The sequence below is a fragment of the Maniola hyperantus genome, chromosome 6, assembly GCF_902806685.2.
Source record: "Maniola hyperantus chromosome 6, iAphHyp1.2, whole genome shotgun sequence".
In the NCBI taxonomy this organism is placed as follows: Eukaryota; Metazoa; Arthropoda; class Insecta; order Lepidoptera; family Nymphalidae; genus Maniola; species Maniola hyperantus.
In genome coordinates, this window is record NC_048541.1 from 7,710,843 (window position 1) to 7,734,844 (window position 24,002).

General features: G+C 37.4%; 2 protein-coding genes across 2 annotated transcripts; one reads left to right on the top strand and one right to left on the bottom strand.

The window, feature by feature from the left end:
- Positions 1–2,498: 2,498 nt before the first annotated feature.
- LOC117983361 (heat shock protein beta-1) lies at positions 2,499–11,186 on the top strand. Its single transcript, XM_034969892.2, has 3 exons — positions 2,499–2,922; positions 9,416–9,596; positions 10,295–11,186. The coding sequence occupies exons 1-3, from the start codon at positions 2,735–2,737 to the stop codon at positions 10,487–10,489; spliced, it is 564 nt and encodes a 187-aa protein (XP_034825783.1). The 5' UTR covers positions 2,499–2,734; the 3' UTR covers positions 10,490–11,186.
- A 2,776-nt stretch (positions 11,187–13,962) lies between these two features.
- On the bottom strand, positions 13,963–21,164 carry Gasz (ankyrin repeat, SAM and basic leucine zipper domain-containing protein 1). Its single transcript, XM_034969884.2, has 8 exons — positions 20,923–21,164; positions 20,639–20,756; positions 20,183–20,311; positions 19,523–19,749; positions 17,879–18,153; positions 16,717–16,968; positions 15,750–15,978; positions 13,963–14,129 (listed from the first exon to the last, which is right to left on the bottom strand). Exons 1-8 carry the CDS (start codon positions 20,998–21,000, stop codon positions 13,983–13,985), a joined length of 1,455 nt encoding a protein of 484 aa, XP_034825775.1. The 5' UTR covers positions 21,001–21,164; the 3' UTR covers positions 13,963–13,982.
- Positions 21,165–24,002: the final 2,838 nt, after the last annotated feature.

A 24,002-nucleotide genomic window follows, 5' to 3' on the forward strand; every position in this document is an offset into this window, starting at 1 on the left:
CGTCGTCGAGTTCCAGGGCCTTCTGGTATAAATAGAACCATTACACAAGTCTTATCTTCGGATTCAGAGTCATCTTTGGATTTTGAAAACTTTGTTTATCAACAAACTACACGAGGTATCAACATTTATGACCCTTTTAGTGACTCCGATGAAGAGAATGATGATTTAATACGAAAAGGAGAAAAAATTCCAGAAAAAAGTTACAAGAAATTGGCGAGTGAAATTATAGAAATGCGTTCACCAATTTCGGCTGATGATTCCCATGATGATGTTCCACTGATTGAGTTCAAAAATAAAATACCTTCCACGACAACTTTTAAGGAACTGATACCAACACCTAACTTTGCCGTTGTAAAGTCCCGTCCAAGACGCAAAGCCATGAATTATAAAGGACAGAGAATCGTCAAAGATTTATTTGAGAAGAAGCATGATAATAGTTATGAGAGGGGAAAAACTAAAGATGCGACAGTAAGAAAAAATAATAAAAAAATTATACTAAATAAGGAAAATAAAAAGTCGACTAGGAAGGAAAGTAAGAAAACCAAGACCCAAAATAAAATAGGTAAAAACAAGAAAACTAAAACAGATATGAATGATAGATGGTTTTGTCATGGGTGCAAACTAGAAAGAGAAGAGGATATGAGAAGATGTAAAAATTGTGCTAAATGGTATCACGAAGAATGTGTAGGTTTAACCAAAGACGACGATGAAGCTTTTATTTGCCCCGATTGCATTTAACGACACGGTCAATATTTTATTTAAGTAATTTTAAGATAATTTGGAGTATTTGTGATCTCTTAACAAGGCTGATTTAATAACAAGTTCCTAATTAAAACATGAGTATAAGTTCCAAATACCTAAATAAATTTGTGTGAAGAATATGTTACTCGTTATAAGTTTTGATTCTTTAAAAAGTCCTTAGGTTTAATAAGGCCCTCTAAAATTTTGTTAAAATGTAAAAAATGAGCGATTTTTTAAAATAATATTTTAAAAGTTGATATTTAAAGGGATGTGTCTAATAAAGGTTTAATTTTATTTTTAACCTACTGTTTTAGAGTTAAATAGAAGATTTCTTATTTCTTTAGTATAATAAGGCCCAAAACCAAATATTACCACTAATTAAGAATATCCTCCTGTTTTAAATATACGAAATATTGTTTTAGGTTTAAGTTGAAAGTTAAAAAGATTTAAAAGCAGTAATAACCATCAAAATGTTTATTTTTATTGCGGGCCTTAATATCTTGATAGTGTTTAATAAGGCCCAAAACAGTAGTTTTAAAAAAACTTGATTTCTCAATAATACCTTAATATTTATGTAATTATTTTGATACATCAACAAAGTGGAATAAATGTTAAGCCTATCTCGAATGAGTTTGTCATTTTATCATGATTATTTATATAAAAATATTTAATTTTAAATAAAAGTGGGCCTTATATGCCTCTCTTACCTTATTTCAATTTAGCAAAGTACACCGGAATAGACTATTTTGAGCAAATTAGACAAAATAATATGTAATTATTTTAGAACTATCCTATCTAGGTTTCTAGTTTCTACCTACAAAGCAGAAGGAACAAAAAAGGCTCGTCGTACTGGTACGATAGTTACCAGCCACAAATTAAATTATTGAAATCATGGAAGATGATCTACCTAATTACGGTTTGAAAATATTCAAAGCCCTTATAATTATCTCATTGGAATCGAAACAGGCACACAGTCAATTCTAATAGAAGGTAAATGGGACAATCTGTCACACTATAAAGAAAATATATAGGTACCTACTCTGTGATAGTATCAAGAAGACTGAATCAACATATTTTTCAATGTGCCTATGATAAAAATGAGAACATGTAGGTAGATCTGTAGAAGGCCTTGTCGCCACATTGTTTATGGGCTAGGCAAGACCCATGACTGCCTACGCGTTATCTGTGACCAAGTTAATGACGAAATATACGACGTCATCATCATCGAGCATAGCAGGTTGACCGCCGACTTTTTATGCAAACTTATTAAAATTTAATGATCTCTCATCTCATGTGTAACTGTACCTGCTAGGTTCTGTATACCTAGCACTAGTTTTGCCATTTAATCAGCTCCAGTGAGAGCTGTAAATATAAGTTACTTGACTTACTACAGACTTGTATATGAAGCTCTGGTTTAGATATTATTTTCTAGTAAGTAAAAGTTTCCTCGTTCTTCAGTTTAAATAATAAACGTAGGGGTCTACGTAAATTTACGTTTCTATGGATAAAAATCTGATTCAAGTTTCAACAATAGTCAGTCCATTACTATTTACTGTCAATGCGTTGTACGTTAAAAATACTTAATGAATAATTGGTATGCTTTTTATAAGTAAGTATGATCATTACCATATACAGCAAAGACAGATACAATGATTCATCAATTTAAAGAAACAGTGGTACTCCACCTCCACGATGCGGACATCTCATGCTTCAAGATTGTCGGCTGAGCAGACGTGGAATGAGCGAGAAGCAAAGTGCGAGTGTGGGCCGAGTGACGCCGACGAACCAGCGACTCGCCTCTGCTTCGGCGTTCGAACGTGAGGCTATTTAAAACTGTGCGCAAGCCCCCTGGCGCCGAGTTGACGACTAATGATCAGTGCTGCCTTGTCTGAGAACCAGTGCGTAGCGACATTGTGAACTGTGTTTATACAAAAACGTTTCCCCGCCAGTGTTTGTTTAGTTTCGTCAGTTTTCACACTATACACAAGTTGACATGGCTGACAGTGGTCTGAAGAGGAATATTCCCATCAAGCTTGGAGATTTCTCAGTTATCGATACCGAGTTCTCGAGCATCAGGGAGAGATTTGACGCCGAAATGAGAAAAATGGAGGACGAGATGAGCAAATTCCGATCAGAACTCATGAACAGGGAAAGCAACAATTTCTTCAAGAGTTCGACAAGGTATTTATTAATTTTTTTACCATAAACTTAAGGAACGCGCGAGGTGCTATTGAGCAATTGTGCAGTTTTATAGTTAACCATGTGTCGATTCATATCCACAGTTATTTCATTACGCAACCTTATAAGAATACCGGATTATTTTATCGAGTGTACCTACATATTTGTACAATTTACATTATTATTCTGAATGTGGCGTTAACGTTGTCGGCCCTGTTGTCCTAAAAGGGAATCTTGCATTAATGAGATAGGGGATTTCGTAAGAGTCGCCCACCTCGGGTGACCTCGGCGGCGGCGGTTCCATTAAAGTAGTTATATTCAAAAGGCATTATTCGGGATCATTCCGCGGAACGGCATCAACTGCAGACATCTTAGTCGTCTCCATTTAAAGCGTGCAGCGATACGTAAGCCCGACGCGGGATGATGTCATAAATAGAAATAGCGCCGGCCGGCAGCTCCGAACGATTTGTACATAATACACAAGAATGTGAAAAGTTATTCGATCGATAAAATGTTCGTATAAACAAGCGCTACGAATGTCATCAAACAAGCGCAATACCTACGTAAAAATGTAGATGGTATGTAAATAGATTTGAGTCTACTCAGATCGTAGAAAACGTGCTTACCTATCGTATCTTTTACTTGAAATACATTATTTTCAGTTTCAAAGAAACATGAAATTATAGAAGCACATTTTCACGAGAACCGGTTTTAGATTATCCTATCGACATTATTACGTAGGTCTGGTAATACTGGCATAAAAGTTTGATGATTGCATGCTGGTATGATCGAGCTGAGTAACGTTTATCGCCTGAAACCATACATGACCTAGTTGGAGCACAGCGAATTGGTTATTTTACAACCTCAATGACGCAATAAACCTACACTCGTCATTCAGAGATGAGGTATAATTGTATTTGGCAGGTTATAGGTACGAACCAAAAATGTTAAGGACAGTTAGGACGTCCTCTATGTATTGATCTTCGTTCAAAAGAAATTATTTAAATGACTAGGTATGCTGACTAGCCGTGATAGCCTAGTGGGTACGACGCCCGCCTCCTATTCAGGAGTAAGGGGGTTCGATCCCAGGCACGCACCTCTAACTTTTCGGATTTATGTGCGTTTTAAGAAATTAAATATCACTCGCTTTAACGATAAAGAAAAAAACATCGTGAGGCAACCTGTATGCCTGAGAGTTGTCCATAATGTTCTCAAAGGTGTGTGAAGTCTGCCAATCCGTACTTGGCCAGCGGTGGTGGACTATGGACAACCTCTCATACTGAGAGGAGCCCGTGCTCTATAGTGAGCCGGCTATGGGTTGTTGTTGATGATGATGATGATGATGTTGCTGACTAACAAAAATAAAATAAACTTGATAGATATAACCTACTCAATGTTTATGAATTGCATATCAGTACAAAGGATTTAGTTATTCAACGTGAGCAATCTAACCGGCCCGCCTACATTGCGAGTGATGTGGGTAGAACGCGTTTTTCGCATTCTAACTGCTAAGTTTTTGACAGGTTTTGTCTATTCGTTGTACCCATGAACGTATGGTTTTAGTAGTGGTGAATTTATAATATTAGGATAACATAATCAATGTTAGTTTTGATGAATTTAATACGAGATTGCTGTAGTTTAGTTTATTAATTTATCTACGTTATCATTTAGTTTAGCTACCTATGGCGTTCTACGGATATAATACTTATACATATCAATTGCTTATTTATATTATCAGTTTGTTAAGTCCCTATACTTCATTTTATGCTTATTACAATATCGTTTATAATAGTAGGTATACATATTATAGTATGTAATTTTTTTTTAATAACCACCAAGTTTCCGTTTCTTGTACTTATTGTTTAAGAAGAAAAAATTACTGTGTTGAATCATTTGATAAAAATGAATGACGTACCTACACTAACAAATAATATTGCCTTTTGCATGTCTTACAATTTCGAATCTGTTTCCTCCGGAGGAGTAACCAAGTCTTCAGAGAGGTAATAATTTTACACTACACACATTCTATGTGTATGTTTAACGGGTATAATATTATAACTTTATGCGCTGCACTTTTAATTGCACACACAAGTACATATTTAGTATATAATAAACAATTATGATATTATATACATACCTATAGGTAAGTCTATATTATGTGTCCACATAAATATACCTATAATATCTTAACAAAATATACATGCATAGTGTTCATCATTATGTAGTCAGATGTTTATGTTTAATACATAGATATAATAGGTATTTCGATTCGTAAGTAGATGTATATAATGTAATAGTGTGTTCATTTAATTGTGTATTAGAATACCTAGTAAGTATATTTTTTCACCAGCAAATACTTAATGCACGCAACTTAACACGGGGCACTTAATGGTATTCATTTATTCCTATTTAATACAGTATACTTACCTTTCCTTTAGGTATTTTGATACAAACATCCATCTATATCAGTATAGTAACGTGAGTTTTTTTCTATATTAAGTCTATTGAACGTAGGTATTTAAATTAGATAAATACCTAAATATCATATCAGGTTTTTTTATTTAACCTAATCCATTCAAAAGTAAGGCACATTTCAAGAAATATTTATAGGTTTATTAGGTCCTAGTTTGTTCAAAAAAATTAATTATTGTACGCAATGAGTTAGTTCTATGTATACATAGAAGTCATTGAATAGGTCTATATTATGTACAATAGTAAAACAATTTTGTGATATATTGGATAACATTGAGTGAGATCATTTGTTGACAATAACCTTGTATCTGCATTCATGAGCATGACATCAGCCTCGTGAAGTGTGAATAGGTAGAATTCAGTTAAACAGCCTCGGAAAAGTTACACTTGCATACACGTTCAAACTTATATCTCAATGACATTATTGCAATCAGCAGCATGTACCTACTTACATATGTACTTAATTTTATTTGAATGTCAGGTTACAATTACTTGCAAGTGATAACAGATGCTGATAGCCTGATAGGTATAACAATACCTATGTGGGTAGGTAAAACAAACATCATGGTATTTTTAGGGTTCCGTACCGCAAAAGGAAAAACGGAACCCTTATAGGATCACTTTGTTGTCTGTCTGTCAAGAAACCTACAGGGTACTTCCCGTTGACCTAGAATCATGAAATTTGGAAGGTAGGTAGGTCTCATAGCAGACATTCGGGGACAAATCTGAAAACCGTGAATTTGAAAATACATCACACAAAAAAATTTAATTGTGGTCATGAACAAATATTGCTATTTTCAACTTTCTAAGTACGATAACTATATTAAGTGGGGTATCATATGAAAGGGATTCACTTGTGATTTCTAAAACAGATTTTTATTTATTTTTATGCATACCTAATTGTTTTTGATTTATCGTGCAAAAAGTCGAAAAAATACGACTGCAGTACGGAACTCTCAGTGCGCGAGTCTGACTCGCACTTGGCCGGTTTTTTTAAAGATGGTTATCCGATTCAGAGTTCATATTAACGTAGGTCAAGAATTCATAAGACAATAGTGTCATTACAGATTATACAGAGCATAATTAGAATAACAACCCGGAGAACATGTTAATATCAAAGGTTTAATTTAAAGTATTTGAAAAAAACAAAAACTGACAATGTGGCTAATTCCGTTGTACACAAACTCTAAACTAAACTAAAATGACACGTTTAAATTTATTGCTATCCTTTCATAATGTTGCTTGCGGAAAAGGAAAGCACTAGATTTAGGTCCGTTAATTTAGTTTAGGTTAGAGATTGTGTACAAGAGAATCGGCCCCATTAAATACTCAAAATTAATCAAATCAGTAAAGAAAGTGTGTCTGTCTGCTAGCTTTTCACGGCCCTCGTTTAACCATTTTTGACAAAATTTGGCAGATAGCTTGCATCCCAGGGAAGGATACCTATAGCTTACTTTTGTCCCGGAAAATGAAAGAGTTCCCATGTGATTCTAAAAAACTTACGCTTTACTAACTTACTAAGACGTCGCGTGAATCAACTAAGTATTTGGTACAGAGATAGCTTGCTTCCTGGAGACGGCCATAGGCTTTTAATATCGGAGGTTAAGAGTTTTCACGGGAATTTTTAAAATCTAAATCCACGTGGGCGAAGTCGTGCGCATTATTTAGTTATCTAGAAAAGAATCTAACCATGGAATAATAAATCAAAACATGACGTCAAAGATTGTATTGATTTGTCCTAACTCTCTACCTTCCTATACCTACCTAGGAAGGTAGCAAGCATAACTATGTAGTATTTTCTACCCTGACTTTAAATTCAGTGATTGAGATACGAATTATGTTTATTGGAATGGGCTATGCGTCAGGCTTGATGTCACGCAAGGGGTTTACAAACATAAACCCCTTGCGTGACATAGGGATAAGTTTTGATTCCATATTGAACCCACACCACACTTAATAAACACATTTTGCAGAAACACAGATATATCCATGATTATTGATTTTTTTGTTATCAAGCGTGAAGCTAGTAACGACTTACTATTTGTAATTCTCAATACAGTCTACCTACTTAATATTATTGCAATTTGCGTGTGAACGTTACATTCTAAAAGAATTTGTTAGATATTTATTTGTAAATGCAATCAGTTTAGTTGCCCAAGAGACTAAGCTTTTTTTAAGTTTGAAATGGTTTTAATAGTAACCTGCTGAAAATATTTATGTAAATTCTGTCACGACATCGATATAACAGTTTGCACGCAAATAATAATGAATACGGCTTAGCGGTCATTGACCCGATGATAATATTCGTGAATGATGATAGTTTTTCATTCTTTGTTAGTAGCGTTGATCTATATAAAAGGAAAGCTAACTGGCTGACTGACTGACTGAACGCGGGAATAAGCTAGTATTATATAAAGTAAAACAACTAAAAGTATTCAACTATTTATTTAATCTACAGACTAATTATAATAATAAAGTACTTGTAAAAGTTTATTCGAATAAAAAAGATTTTTATTTATTTTTATTTATTTATTTAGCCCATAGGTAGGTACTGTTCTTACACAAAATAATTATGTACTCTACCTATTATCACGATATGCAACAGTTTTAAGTAGGTACAGGTACCTAATCTTGAACTGAATAAAAATATATTCATATTAGGTATAAGCACAAACTTTTGTCCACGACTTTGTCTGCGTGATATAAATTATTATGGCCTAAACTCTAAAGCACTCAGGGATACCTACTATGGGATATTATCACTATCGGATCATTAGTTCCGGAAATTACCCCCTACAACCTACAACATACAAACTCACCTTCATAATTTATTAGTATTAAGATCTAAGCACAGAACAAAGTAATAGACGTCAAAAGTATAGGTATTGGCCACATATTGGCCATGTTTAAACATCATTCGCATATGCCCCTTCTTCATCAACTAGCGTAAATTGTATCTTGTGCTAGGACTCAAGGAGATGTAGCGATTGTAAAATGCATGGGGTTTGACTTTGAGCCGTCGACCTTTTTTTTGATTTTCAGGCTGCGCCCAGTCTATTGAGCTATTTAGATAGGACCTAACTCTACAACACCAAGGTCTATGCACTTTGTTATCGTTTGTATCTAACTAAATCTTTACACGTACACTGTAATAACATTTACTCGTACCTATTTTATCTCTACAGTAGCCGGCAGAAAATATTGTACATCAACCTTTAAAAATGGAGTTCGGCTTCGTAGAGCGTTGTCTTTGTCACTCATACCTATGTGACGTTTTGTCGGTCTCAACGACAGAGACAACGCTGTACGAAATCGCTATCTCTTTCCAAAAGTCGATGTACAATATTTTCTGCCGGTTACTGTACCTACGGTGTTTTTTTTAGGATTATTAGTGCATGCTTTGTTTGCGATGAATTTCAGGAAATTTCCAAAAATACCTTTTATATGATAAATACCTACAGTTAAATCACTGCATTAGGAGATAAGCTCGCGTAATAGGAGGCTCCGGTGGGAGGCTTCGGCCGTGGCTAGGTACCATCCTACCGGCAAAGCGGTGCCGCCAAGCGATTTAGCGTTTCGGTACGATGCCATGTAGAAACCAAATAGAGAGAGATCCAGTGCGTGCTAGCTAGTTTTTCTCGGGAATTCCCGAGGGATTTTTAAAAAACCTTTATTCGCACCAATCTTTCGGATTAGCGCGAATGTGCGGAAATATACGATTGCCGCCCTACCACACAATCATTTACGAATCATTTGCCAAATTGCATTAGTGGAGCCGAAGCGTTACAAAACAAGTATTACGTGTGCATAATGACATAAGACCCGCATGATATGCGACTTCTCTTTCGCTCCACACCTTCCCAGAAACGCGTTTTTGGACCGTTTCAGTAGGCTTTTGCGTTTTCTTTGCTTACTGTACAGTGACCTCACCGGGCTCAGGTCTCATGTTATCGACTATTCAGCACGCAAAGTAAATTTTCAATAAAAACGACTTACTCAATAGACGTCCTTCATCTGTTCTCAGCACCACCTCATCATCACAGCACAGCGACAGCAGACAGCTCGCTGAACCCGGCCATTGGGACAGTCTGAACTCCCCCCTTATCCAAGACGAAGGCGATGGCAAATCCCTCAAACTCCGATTCGATGTTAGTCAGTACACCCCTGAAGAAATCGTTGTGAAGACAGTCGACAACAAATTATTGGTTAGTATCTGTTTAACAATTTTTTCATGTTTTTTTGTTCATGTTCAGTGGCGCGCCTTTGGAAAGGCCTATGTCCAGCGATGGACGCATACATGCTGATGGAATGTAAAAAAACTGTTTTAAGTATAAACGTGATGTTATACCACGCGACTGTGGGCATTAGCTACCAAAACTGCAAGAGGTGAAAGTAACGTGTTTTTCAATATTGAAAATACGTGTGACGTTTACAGCTGTGCAATCTGCTTTTTATTTATTATTATATTATAGTAAATGTATTTCTTAAGAAACTGCCAATTTTCAAATATACTAGACTAGTTTTATTAATATCTGGGATGGAAGTAAGTTGAGTAGAGAAGATCGGCTACAAATCGTTTAAATGACTTATTTTTTGGTTGTAGGAAAGTTTTAAATTGTCTTTGTTGAAGTGGATAATTATGTAGGTAGGTAAGTAGGTGTTACTATTGGCAAACATACACCGAAGCCGGGTTATCTATTGACAACAAAAAAAAATCGCAGTATGCATTACATGAATACTGACAACGAATTGTCTGGAACTAAGACATTAGGCAGGACGCCAACAAACTTTGTCACTTTTGCAATGGATGAGGGTAATTTTATTGAGAAACCGAGCCGAAATGAGGTTACGATATTTGATAATTTGAACATAAAATATTGACTTGATCCATTTCTGTTTTCAGGTTCACGCCAAACACGAAGAGAAGTCAGAGACAAAATCAGTGTACAGAGAGTACAACAGAGAATTTCTCCTGCCAAAAGGTACAAATCCAGAGGCCATCAAGTCTTCGCTGTCTCGAGACGGTGTCCTGACCGTGGAGGCGCCACTGCCACAGCTCGCCATCACCGACAGGAACATCCCCATCCAGAAGCATTGAGGCGACCCTTTTAGCGGTCTTCGACAGCAGCTATTCCATACTACTGTTAATTAATAATTTATTATAATTTACAATAATTATTACTATAAGGAGTCTTGGAGGTCTTCAGATATTTATTTTGAATCTTAATTGTAATGAATCTCAACGTATTCTAACACGTATATGTTGTTATCGGTTTGACTTTTTAGATTATTCCAAGGTCAACTTCGCTGCAAGATTGCGGAGCAAATCGCAATGTTTGCATTAATGTTGCTTTAGAGTCAATGCTTTCACTGTGATCGTTAGAAGATTTTGCATATTATCATGGATTTGTGAAATATTTGATATTCAAGCGGCAAGCTGATATTACACTGCACTGAGTTTTAGGTGTATTCACGCGGTATCAGTATCTTTAATTTTTAAGAAGCTAGGGCCTATGACCGCTTGAAGTGGAGCTTATCGAACGTGTTCAATGATAATAGTGCAATTGGTACTCTGTGTACTTATTATGAAATATAATAGGCTTATTCAACAGTTAAGTGTCTTAATGATAACTTATAAAAGTCCAATTTATTCTAACATTATTTTATAGTTCAAAATAACAATAGCATTATATTCAGTACACGGTGTTAACAGCTTTTAACTGATACACGTTTATATTTTAGTACAAACAGTTGTTACGAAAGTTTTAGATGTCAATAAAATACACGGAAAAATTTCTCCGTAGTTTTAATTCCGCATGCGATGCATGTCATGAATATTAGCTATATTCAATTACAACTCATTAAACCCTCTTTCTTATCAGCATAGTAGTGCCGAGCGTACCTGCTATAATAAAATTTGTAAGTCCCTAACCTATACCCTATCCGCGGAACTTGGACGATCTAATCGTCCAAGGTTTGGCTCTATGATTTCTATAGGTACGTAACAGAGAGAGCGCTATTAACTTATCCGTGGAATGAAGTCAGCAGCGTCCTCTCTGTTTTTGTATGGGATTAGGTAGAGAGAGCGTTGGCGGGTATAGTAGCTAGTCTATCCACCCCATACCTACATTATTATTGTACACCAATAAAGATCTAACAGTCGCTGAAGGACAATAGTTAGAATAGGTAGCAGTATAAAAATGTACCATAGTGCAACCTACATTGTGCAACTGCATTGTTTACGATTTATGAAACAATGGAAACGGAAACATTAGACTGTAACTTTGATCCATAAGTCACGCTTGATTACTCTACATTGTAGGATATAATTCCACGCAAAGTTACAAGTAGGTATTGAAACTACAGTAACTGTCTGTGTGTTTGTCAGTCTGCTAGCTTTTCACGGACCATCCGATTACCTAACAAATTTTGACGAAATTTGATACAGATATACAGAGGCGTCTCTAGGCCCTTGTGGCGCCCGTGTGCAACCAGTACCCTGGCGCCCTCTAGTCTAGTAGGAGCAGGGTCAAAATGGAATACTAACAGTTATATTTTCAAACGGAAATTCGGATGCAAATGGTGCAATTTTAAATGATAATTTTAAATGATGACGGCGTCGGCCATAACACGAGCGCAGGGTCTTTGAGAGCGCCGGCATCGACGCATCTTTGGAGGTGTCGGATTAGAGGGCGCTCGACGCCCCCTTAGACCCGGCGCCCGTGTGGCACACCCTGCACCATAGGTAAAGACGCCTCTGCAGATATAGCTTGCATCCTGGAGAAGGACATAAGCTACTCTTTGTCCAGGAACCACAAAGAGTTCCTACGGCATTTAAATGAAAAAAAAATCCACACCAAAAAAGACCGGGACATCATTTCTTGATACAGAGATATCTTGCATTCCGAAAACGGATATAGGCTACTTTTAATCCTGGAAAATCACAGAGTTCAGATTTTTCAAAAACCTTAATTTACGATGACGAATTTGATGGCATCATGTACCTAGTATTTATATGAAGGAAGAAATATTTGTGGACCCGTATATGGATCTGATAAGGAATTAGCCAGTGAATTTAGCCATTGATGGAGCAAGCTGTGATTGGAGCAAGCATCCCTACGTGATCTCATCAGGGATGAAGAGATCCGAGATTAACCAGAGAAAACCTATGTCCAGCAGAGGAAGAAGAAGGAAGTCTGTAACTAAGTTTTTTTCCGTATTTAGGGTTTCGTATTACATCTAAACTGGGAGTCAAGTAAGTAACGTCATTGCGTTAGCCAACATAGTAGATGACGTACCAACCGACTACTCGTATATCATTCACCACAGATTCTCAGTAAGATTAATAACGCTATTTGCGCTAATATATTATAATTACCCGAAACCGCTGATTGTGAATAATGTTAGCGCATACAGAGTCGCAATTAATTAACACAGCATGCATTCGTTCAGCTGCCAAATGGATTTTAACTCGGACAAATACGTGACAAGGTCGATGCTAGTTTGTTAGGACAAGCGTTCGTAATTCTCAACGTTGTAACGGTTAGACTGGTTACATCATTGTGATGCATGCCGCTGGTATGCCCCAAATAAATTGGTGTTTATGAGCCATAGACTAGAATAGAAATTAATGCCTACGCTGCGCTGTTTGAATTGCACTCATTCTCATAATGGCTGCAGCGTCTTTCGTGCCAATTTACAGTTTTAAATCTTGGTGATAAGTTTTTGGTCTTTTATTTTAGACTACTGACATTATAGTTACAGCGCGTATAGACGATGGAAAGGAGTATGAATCGGTTTTGAAATAGGTTGAAAATCTCAATTTTCTAAAAACGTCACAATATTACGGAAATTTAGCCTTCACCAAGGATGATAACCATGAAGAAGCAGGTTTCCGATACCGACAGGTCGGTGCGGGTCGGTACCGCTCGGTGCGGGTTATGTTATCTTACTACCTCTCTTTATGTGAGAGCTGGCACACCGACGCAATGGTACCGACCTTCACCGACCTGTTGGTACCGGAAACCTAGTTCTTTATGCAGGCACCCTCAGTGACATGTTTTGTAACACAAGTTACCTTAGGAGGTAAGAGTGTCTAAGTACAAAATTCTAATTCCTTAATTAATGAACAATGGCTTAATTAATTAAGGAATAAAATTTTTGTCAAGGCACATCTAATCTTGCACTTGTTGATTGATAATTATTATTGAAAAAAGTTTAATTGTCATTTGCTGTAGACACTTGCTGTAGTGCGCCACATATCCACTGAGATATTGAATAAGTATGCAAGTTTCCAGAGTTCTTGCTCGCTACTTAAATATTATAAAACAAAACAACAATTGCAAGACAGATGCTAGGGAGGCTAGGGGCCTTACCGCGTAGATTGACAGGTACAGTGAGACGATTGCAATCACTTCTGATTTGTTGAAGCTTGCTCATTATTGGCTACAATGCATTGTTACACCAAACCTACCAAAAATTCAGCCAATCACAATAATTGTGATTGTAATAATGATTAATGCAGCTTTTCCGGATCGATCTGCTGGGTTATCTTAAATGAAAGATCTGGAGTTTAGTCAAAACGTACACATTTATTTGTTCCACATATTATTGACAGCTCGATATGCGACATAGCTTAGGGAGCCGATCACGACAATTCGAGTGAAAACTTCTATTACTACGTCTTTTGTACTTTTCTCTGTTATGAGGTCGGCGGGCTTTAAACTATCTTTACTTATCTGTAAAGAAAAACAACACTAAGGCCAAGTGTCCGTTATCAATAAAACTTGCAGAAGATAGCTCTGGCTAGTCATTTACACTACACGTCACTTGCACTCAGTGGCATGATGATTTGAAGATTTCTTTCCTTTACTTGTGGCAAATTTTATGATTCTAGGTCAACGGGAAGTACGCTATAGGTTTTGATTCCCTTGTCTTGACAGATACGACAGACAGACAGACAGACAACAAAGCTCAAAGTGATCTTAATTCCTATAAGGGTTCCTTTTTTGCTTTTGAGGTACGGAACCCTAAAAATGAGCATTGAGAGTTCGTTAGAATCTGTAATTTATATGGAATTTGCCGTACCTAGGCGTACGGAGTTGGGGCGACTCCATGCGTCTACGGCAACTTTCATGTGAATTACAGATTCTAACGGTCGCCTTCGACTGAGTTGCCGGGCGACTAGTCGACTGTGCGTAATGGGTCAGAAATGACAATGACAGCTGATTTCTGTAAGTTTTATTGCTAGTGAATATTTAACAGGCACAAAGCGCCACAGAGACTGCACGATAGGACGTTAAATGAATGCGTGCTAACTGTCGTACGATTTATAATACAAGGCATTGTGATTTATCAATTATCATGCATTACAATTTACACTGCAGAGCGGAGCATCAACGACTCGTCCACATAGTACGAACGCCTTCATACGGTTTCTTGTATTCAAACTTGTAGGAACTGAGGTAAATATGTTGCCGTCGCGTCACGCTGCTATAACGCGTAGGAGATGATTTATGCCAACACGTGGCGTGGCAGGCGCGGGCCGTGCCACGTACAAGGCGCGTAATTTTATATGAAGCAGTACATGCATCACCGTGCCGTGTCCAGGCACGGACGCCACACGGTGAAGCATGAACTCTCCGCCACGTGTTGGCATAAATCATCCCTTATGTGTACTTAGTATATTATTATGTAAAAGGGATCCACACTGCCAATTTATCACGACAGGTGACGCATAAGCGAACCGGTCATAGAGGTAGTAGGTATATCATCTGTGGAACCGGCTATACTGAGCCACAGAGTACATTTGTACTGAGCTGTCAAACGCCATAATTATAATTATACGAGCTTCCAGGTATCATACATCTTTAAGTTATTCAGGAAACAATCGTATATTGTATCGATATCAACAAACAAAACAAACAATGTTGATTTTAATTTGACATTGGCCGGACCTCTTGTGGCGCCCTCTGAGATCGGTTTTGTCTGTGGATCCCCATTAACAGTTCAGTTAAAATACCTAACTGTTTTAGAAGGCTTTACTTAACAACCTCAAGTATCTAATTTTTGTTATAAGCAAGTATCCGTCAGGAAATATTGTACATCAACTATTAGAAAGAGGTTTCGGCTTCGTAGAGCGTTGTCTCTGTCACTCATACCTACGTGATTTTTTGTAGATCTAAACGACACAAAACCGCTATATCTTTCTAAACGTCGCTGTACAGTATTTTCTGCCAGGTCCTGTAGTCGTGTTTTAGCTAGTGATAATATTGTTTGCCTCAAATTGTAAAAAAAACCCTGAGTTTCACATAGTATGTATAGTAATCAAAAGAATCAAAAAATGTTTTGCTAGTTACCTTAGTATGGATTTTCTTCATTGCATTAACCTCTCTCCTAATACTGTTGATATTTCCGATCATCTTTTTGGCAGCGCCTTGCAATCTCTCCATTGTAGGTGAGTCAGGCGGCTCAAATTTGATTTGATTCTGAATTCTGTTGTAATCGCGTAAAACGTATGTAAGAGTAGTCTCCAAAATATACAGCTGTTGTAGGTGGGTTCCCAATATGGTTAGACATTCAGTGATACTGCAAGAGACAAACAAACATAGTAAGTATGTATAAACAAATGACGCACTAAGAAAATTACACTCGCCACTCTTCGTGTCCTAACATCGGTGTGAACGCACGTACACTACATACCTATTTTCTATTTTACTTATTATGTATAATTTCATGTAAATCGATCAATTAAACCACTTCCCAACCCAAAAAGGACTTCTGCTTTCAAAACCAGCTCCAGGCAGCCGCCCTAATGTAACTTGTATGTCACATAACCTACATATTATGTTACGTATGGAACGTACAGCCGGATGCTTAATCGTTGTCATTGTCTGTGCCCACGAGCACAGTTCACGACAGTTAGAGAACTTCTAACAAAACTCGAGGCTTCGACGTTACCGGCAGGCGTCAAATGTTAGTAGATTTGACGCTTTTCTATGGTTTTATGTCACCATAGCCTAATATTTGACAAATCGTCGATTCAGGATCAAACCGAGAGTTCCCACACTCTAGTCTAATCTAAATATATAAAAGGAAAAGGTGACCGACTGACTGATCTGTCAACGCACAGCTCATACTACTGGACGGATTGTGCTGAAATTTGGCATGCAGATAGCTATAATGACGTAGGCATCCGCTAAGAAAGGATTTTTGAAAATTCAACCCCTACGGCGGTGAAATAGGGGTTTGAAATTTGTGTTGTCCACGCGGACGAAGTCGCGAGCATAAGCTAGTAGTTAATAATAGTAGTATTAATACTCATACCTCTTTGGTTCACCACGCTCTGTTTGTAACCCTGCGACGGCATTTACTTTCCAGCTCCTTGTGTGAAAACTACGTAAGCCATGTTTTAATCTCTGTCTTTCAAAAGGCATTTCGATGCCTAGCTTTAGCATGTCTTCATTTTCGAGTAGGAGAAATGTCCGCAAGTCTATAGGAGTACTTTCGAAGGTCTTCGACAGGCGATCGCAGTTCATACCGTACAGTAGGTGAGATATTTCGTTTGCATATTTTGGTCTGTAATATGAAACAGAAAAATCTAAATGATTTACATCAAAAGCACTTTGATTAGAAAATTGATACCTATTCTGTCTGTTAATTACAAGTTGGGAACTTTAAGTAGGTGTCCTTTCAAATGAATGAACTACTTGAAATTGGTTCAGGTTTAATGGTGTTTGGGAGCACCAGAAAAAGTTGTAAACACTCCCTTTTTTACCTGACTACATCAAAGCCAGGGTTGTAATTTTAGCAGTCTATATATATACATATTTATGTATGTTTCACCCTTGCGCCTAAACTACTGAGCCGATTTTGATGAATGTCAATCAATTTATGAATTACTAGATGATGCCCGCGACTTCGTACGCGTGGGTTTAGTTTTTAAAATCCTGTAGGAACTCTTTAATTTTCCGGCATAAAAAGTAGCCTATGTCCAGGTTTCTAGGTCTTAAATTATACCCATGCAAAAAATCATGTCGATCCGTTGCTCCGTTGCGACGTGATTGAAGGACAAACAAACACACTTTCGCATTTATAATAAGGGTAGTGGTTATGGTCAGGCATAGGCTACATTTTATACGAACAAAATAATATGACAGGTCTTACATCCAAGAACGAGGGATCTCTAAAAACTTTTTATTTGCTATTAAGAGAAAATTCTGAGTTCATGAATAAAGTTGAAGATATTAAAATAAGTACATTAATTTTTATTTTTAATATTTATTTCGGGAACAAGCAAATTAAGTGACAGAAATACAATTTTACTACATTTCAGCGTTCATAATACCTATTACTAGCACTATTTAGGCTCAGGTGGAAGCGGCACTCGCTTCCACCTGAGCCTAAATAGTGCTAAATAGTGCCGCAAACTTAGTGCTGTTTAACTTTAATGTTAAGTTGGTCAAAATATAGCCTGTACAAAACTTACTTGCTCTCATTCCTCAAGCCTGGGTAATAATCCTGCCACTGAGTCTGATTGTCTAGACAATCCTTTTGTTGAGTTGCATCGCTGTCTAGTAATTCGTCACTCTCATTTGACATTGAACATTGTTGAAGGATGTCATTAATCTCATCATTTTCGTGAGAACTGGCTATTTCTTTTGGTGAGCGATTAGATTTATCCACTATATTCCATCTCGCTCCTCTACTTAAGAGTAACTCAAGACACCGGGGTTGATTGTGGTGTATTGCCCAGAAGATTGCCTGAACAGAACAAGATATTTGGTTTAATACACTAATGTAGCAGCTGACTTTCTGTTTTAATTTAAGGCTATAACACAGACAATATACAAAGATAATATGTCAATTTCAGCTTCTAAGAGACGTATTGTATAAGGGCGGTTTACACTTCAAAGCGCGCATAATTGTCGCGCTGCAATGTGACGTGCTTCCTCTACTTCCGTGTATGCGTACACCTGCTGACTTGCTAAGCGATTCTTTGCTGAGTTTGGAACTGCGCAGATTTTGTTCCAACAAACAAACAACTTATTATGTAAACTTAGGGTTCCATCTCTTCAATAAGTACCTACTGTCCACCCTATCCCTGAGGCCCAGAATCAGTCAGAATGTATTCATGGCTTTTATTTATACACAGAACACATAAGGTGGTACAATTATGATAGATTATAGGGTGTGTGTATTACTAATATAAAGGCATGTAATAATGAGATAAAAGTATAGTCTGTAAAAAATAACTCCTCACGCGCCATTTTAACTTTTTGTGTCAAATTTCATGTCAAAAGTACGATTTTAGTCCTTATTTTAAAGGTGAATCATACTTTTGACATGACAGTTGACCCATAGTGTTAAAATGGGGCGTGAAGAGTTATTTTTACGCATATAATACTATTCATGAATGTCAATAAGCATAGACAACATAAATTAAATGTAGCCAATTGAACAGCATTTAAATGTAATAATTTTAAAAAGACAAAAGATTAGTTTTTGTTTTGATAATAAAGTAGCTTATGCTCGCGACTTCGTCTGCGTGGACTACACAAATTTCAAACCCCTATTTCACCCCTCTAGGGGTTGAATTTTCCAAAATCCTTTCTTAGCGTATGCCTACGTTATAATAGCTATCTGCATGCCAAATTTCAGCCCGATCCGTCTAGTAGTTTGAGCTGTGCATTGATAGATCAGTCCATCAGTCAGTCACCTTTTCCTTTTATATATTCTAAATATTACAACCCAAGCAACCCAATCATTCCATACTAATATTATAATTAATGCAAAAGTGAGTTTATCTGTCAACTTTTTATGGCAAACCACACACACACACAGCTTTTGACGAAAGGCACAGAAATGGTTTATACCTACCTAAAAAAAACCTAAAATCTGTGTGAATGAATTGATGGGCATCATGTTTGGTAAAGAGATAGCTTGCATCCCAAAAAGGGATTTATACATCATTTAATAAATAATAAATAATTATGTCAAAGAAATATTATTATTCTATTACAACTTTTATCACAGAATTGTTATATTAAAACAAGGACAGTGAATTGTGATATAAAACTTTGTAAATTACAGTTTTATGCAGATTTTACTCAAAATAAATTCATTTACTTACAGTCCAGCCCTGCCGATCTCTTATCTCAATATTAACATCCTTATCAATAATCAGTTCAACTACAGAGATGCGTCCACTAATAACAGCTCGCATGAGAGGCGTCACTCCGTACTTGTCACCAACATTGAGTATGCAGTTCTTCTCTATTAGACTCAACACAATGTTGTATGTGGCAGACTCATTGGCACTGGTATTTGAACATGCTAACATTATTGGTGTTACAGAATCTGTTAAAAAAAGTGATAGAATTGTAAGAATTAAAATATGATATAAAAAAAAAAAATGTTAACAATTTAGATAGGTAGTTTAGTACTACTTTACATGTAAATTGGGGCCGATTCTCTTGTACACAATCTCTAAACTAAACTAAATTAACAGGTCTAAATCTAGTGCTATCCTTTTCCGCAAGCAACATTGTGACAGGGATAGCAATAGATTTAGACGTGTCATTTTAGTTTAGTTTAGAGATTGTGCACAAGAGAATCAGCCCCATTGTTCAACAAACGAGGAATGATCTTAATTTGCAATTATGTTTCTTAATATTAAGAGATTATCATTCTTGTAGATTATCTTGTAAGCTTAGTATTTTTAGTTCAATTTGAATGTCATGAACTATCAAAATGCCCAAGACATGATTTAAAAAACATTTTTGGCTCAAACCTGCATGTGTGTTAGGATCTGCACCCTTATACAAAAAGAATTGGACAATATTTTCTTGAGCATGAAAACAAGCATGTGATAGAGGTGTCCAACCGCTTTCCAGTCTAGCATTGACATCATCCCTCAGATCTGAAAATTTTAAAGCAAAGGGTTAATTTAGTACTAGTAGATTGCATATAAAATGTTTCTACAATATTTTCTTATGATTTTTATTTTGTATGGTTCGGTTCTGTGATTTCATAATTCAATGGTGAAATTGCTTTCCACAAAAAAAAATTAAGCACTCAACTCTACAGGTTTTTCGACAGATAAAGCACCTACAAATACTTTTCAAATTTTAGTCTGCCTCCTTAACCAGCTGTGTTGTGGATAGCTATTTAAAAATCATTTTTTCTTCTATAGTAGGTACCTACCTACTTTTCTGAATTGATCAGGATTTAGGATGACGGTACTAACCTTCACTGATAACTTTAGCAGTTCCTTCAAGATCTCCATTTATAATAGCTTCTTGTAACTTTGTTTCAGCTTTTTGTCTGGTATTTTCATAGTTGCTAGTGTAGGATTGATTGCGATCCTGCAAATACAGTGGGTAACTATGTATCTACCTAACTACTAAAATTATTGTCTAAATGAAAACTACTTTAGTGCTAGAAGGTAATTTAATTAGAGGTTTATTTGTCTTTTGATGAAAAAATATTTGCTGAATAGGAAAATCGTTGATACAAACTAAGAAAACATACCAGTTTATTAAAAAAGCCGTAATTATCGTCACTGTCCGAGTCCTCATCTGAAAGACCAGCCGGTCTACAGTTTGCCATATTTTTATTGCAAGGAACAAGATTACAAGACTAGATACTGAAATGTTATATAGAATAAACCAAAAACTGGTTTAAATTTTTGTGATATTGCTTTGCAATGCTGATGATTTGAGAATTTCAAGATTTTGTTCTTTTCAGCAACGTTTGGCATGGCATCGGCCACCTTTTATCGGTGATCGGCCACCGGCAATGAGTTTGACAGCTGACACTTGATAGTTGACTGACACTGACATTTTAACTGACAGTGACAAATGACAATAGTAGATCGTTTAGAAACTTGGTATTTAGCTGGGGTTTGATCTGCTGTATATGTTACGGGTAATGCTAGAAGATGTATCTAGTAAACCTAGGTTTACACGGGTTAACTTAGTATTAGCCAAACGTTTTGGGTAAAGTTCGAATAATAAGCAAAATAAAGTTTAATTCGGAATTTACCCATACTCATCTAGGTCTTCCTAACTCTGGCTGGATAATGTTAGGTTGGACAAAGTTTATGCACTTTTTTTTTTTCATTTATTTATTCAGATACAAGTTAGCCCTTGACTGCAATCTCACCTGATGGTAAGTGGTGATGCAGTCTAAGATGATAGCGGGCTGGAAGGGGTATGGCAGTTTTTATTAAACCCATACCCCTTTGGTTTCCACACGGCATCGTACCGGAACGCTAAATCGCTTGGCGGCACGGCTTTGCCGGTAGGGTGGTAACTAGCCACGGCCGAAGCCTCCCGCCAGACCAGACCAGAAATTTAGAAATTATAAAATTCCAAACGCCTGCCAGGAATCGAACCCAGGACCTCCCACTAATAAGACCACAGCGCTCACCACTGCGCCAGGGAGGTCGTCACTTCGAACTATTGTGTCCTTTTCGGGTTGGAAGAAATGCATGGCTCGATTGCATAGTGGGGTACTCTTTCCTACCCCCGCTTCCACTGGCTCAGGACTTAGGGCACTCCGACTCACGACACGGATGGGTTAGGTTAGAAAGGGATAGTGGGGTCTGTAAGACCCCCCCTTCTAACTACTAACGTGGTTATTTGTTTTTACTTTTTTCTGGGTGGTTTTTAAAAGAAGCCCGACCAAGCGGGGCTCCGTCGACCGGGCCGACGGAAGAGACCACTCACTATTTTTTTTTTTTTTTTTGTTTATACAGCAGGGGGAAAATCCTCATGGACACCCGTAGGTAGAGCCGGACTCTTACCGGCTAAAAAACCCCTGCTGTCTTCTTATTGACCGTGTACCCGTGTACGCCTTTCAGCCTACAACTCACTATATTGGGGGGGTCTCTAATTAATTAATCTAACATTACCCAGTAAGCAAGTACCTAAGTGAGTTAGTAAATGAGTGGGTAAACTCCGAATTAAAACTTATTTTTCATTATTATTTGGACATTACCCAAGAACCTTGGGTAATACTAAGTAACCCCGGGTAAACCTAAGTTTATTCCAACTTCCAACCTCTCCCGTAACATAAAAGTACATCAAATATGGCAATAAAATTGTTAGGCGGAGAATCGCTTCTTTTGTATAGGGCTCGACATAGGGCTACCATGGACGGACGTATTTACGACCTACGTACATGAGGGCTACTTAATTCGATCAGAGCTAAAGTGAGCTAAGCTTAAAAATGCATCGGGGATGCATTTTTTTATCTCAACTCATTTGCGATGGAAACGTACGACGATCAGTACGACGATCAAATCATGACCGACAATGCTCCCTATCTCGTCGGGCTTCACAATTCAACCTTATTACAGCGTCTTCGCCGGCAAAGACGAGGTCTCCGATTTCTAACGTCACCCGGACGTGGACTCACGCCATGGCCTCGGGGGCGTACGGACTAACCAGTAGTCCAACAAATCCACCCATCCCAACGTCATCCTAAGCCGTGGTCCGAGCCTCACAGGAGGCGCCCTTAGGAGGACGTTGCCCCCCGACCTCTCAAATTATTTCTTCCTCACTATACAGAGCACGGGTCTCCTCTCAGAGTGAGAAGGGTTTTGGTCATAGTCGACCACGCTAGTAAATTTTTGAAGCACGCCCTAAGATGATAAAAAGAATCATCACTTTTGTATATCCCCCGGGCCCCGGCTGAGCTAAGGTATTCTGTATTCTGAGTTTAAAGGCTTTTGCACAGTCGAGTTTCTTTTATTCATACCTACTTAATAAATGCTAAAGTGTGTCTGTCTATCTGTCTGTCTGTCTGGTAGGTTTTCACTTCTCAACAGTTTAACCGATTTTGTACCATATACCATACCAGCTTATATACCATATAGGCTACTTTACCCGGAAAATCAAAGAGTTCCCACGGGATTTTTTAAAAACAATAATAAACCAAACGGACGAAGTCGCGGGCATCATCTAATTAATGTAAATGTTTATTTTGAAATCTGTCAAAATCTTAATTTAGCCGGTATTCCCTGTTTTTTCTGTTCCGTGGGTATGCCCATGCCCAGCTGAGTGAAAATAATTATTTTAAACCTTAAAATAAATTAAAAGAGTAATTTCGTCACAATTTTGTTAAGGAAGGCGCAGTGATATTCTGAAGTGTGGTTCTTAAGCTTAGAAGTCATTCTTCGCGTCGGAAGGTAAGGATAACAGGCAACAGTTCCAATTAAGCGACGACGAGGGCGTTTGTTAACATTTAATTAACGTCAGGGAGCTATTGTGTCGCCGTCGGGCTCCAGGGCCGCCGAGCTTCGTCTGTTGCGTCTTGATGAGCCCACAAGTCATAGCGTTTCGGATTACAACTGACTCTTGTATGTATATTTCGCAAGGATTGCGTTGCACATTGTACCTTGCTGGTTTAGGCTGAAATCTTTGCCCGTGTCTTTTACACAACCTGTGATGGAAACGAAATGATTGAACGCGAATAAAATACCTTTATTTTTGCACAACCAATGTTGATGAGAGTAGATGGTGAGACCCGCACTCCTCACGGGTGCCGCTTGCTAATGATGCGATGCCGTAGGGCAACTTCGGCGTTGACATAAGACACTCATTGGA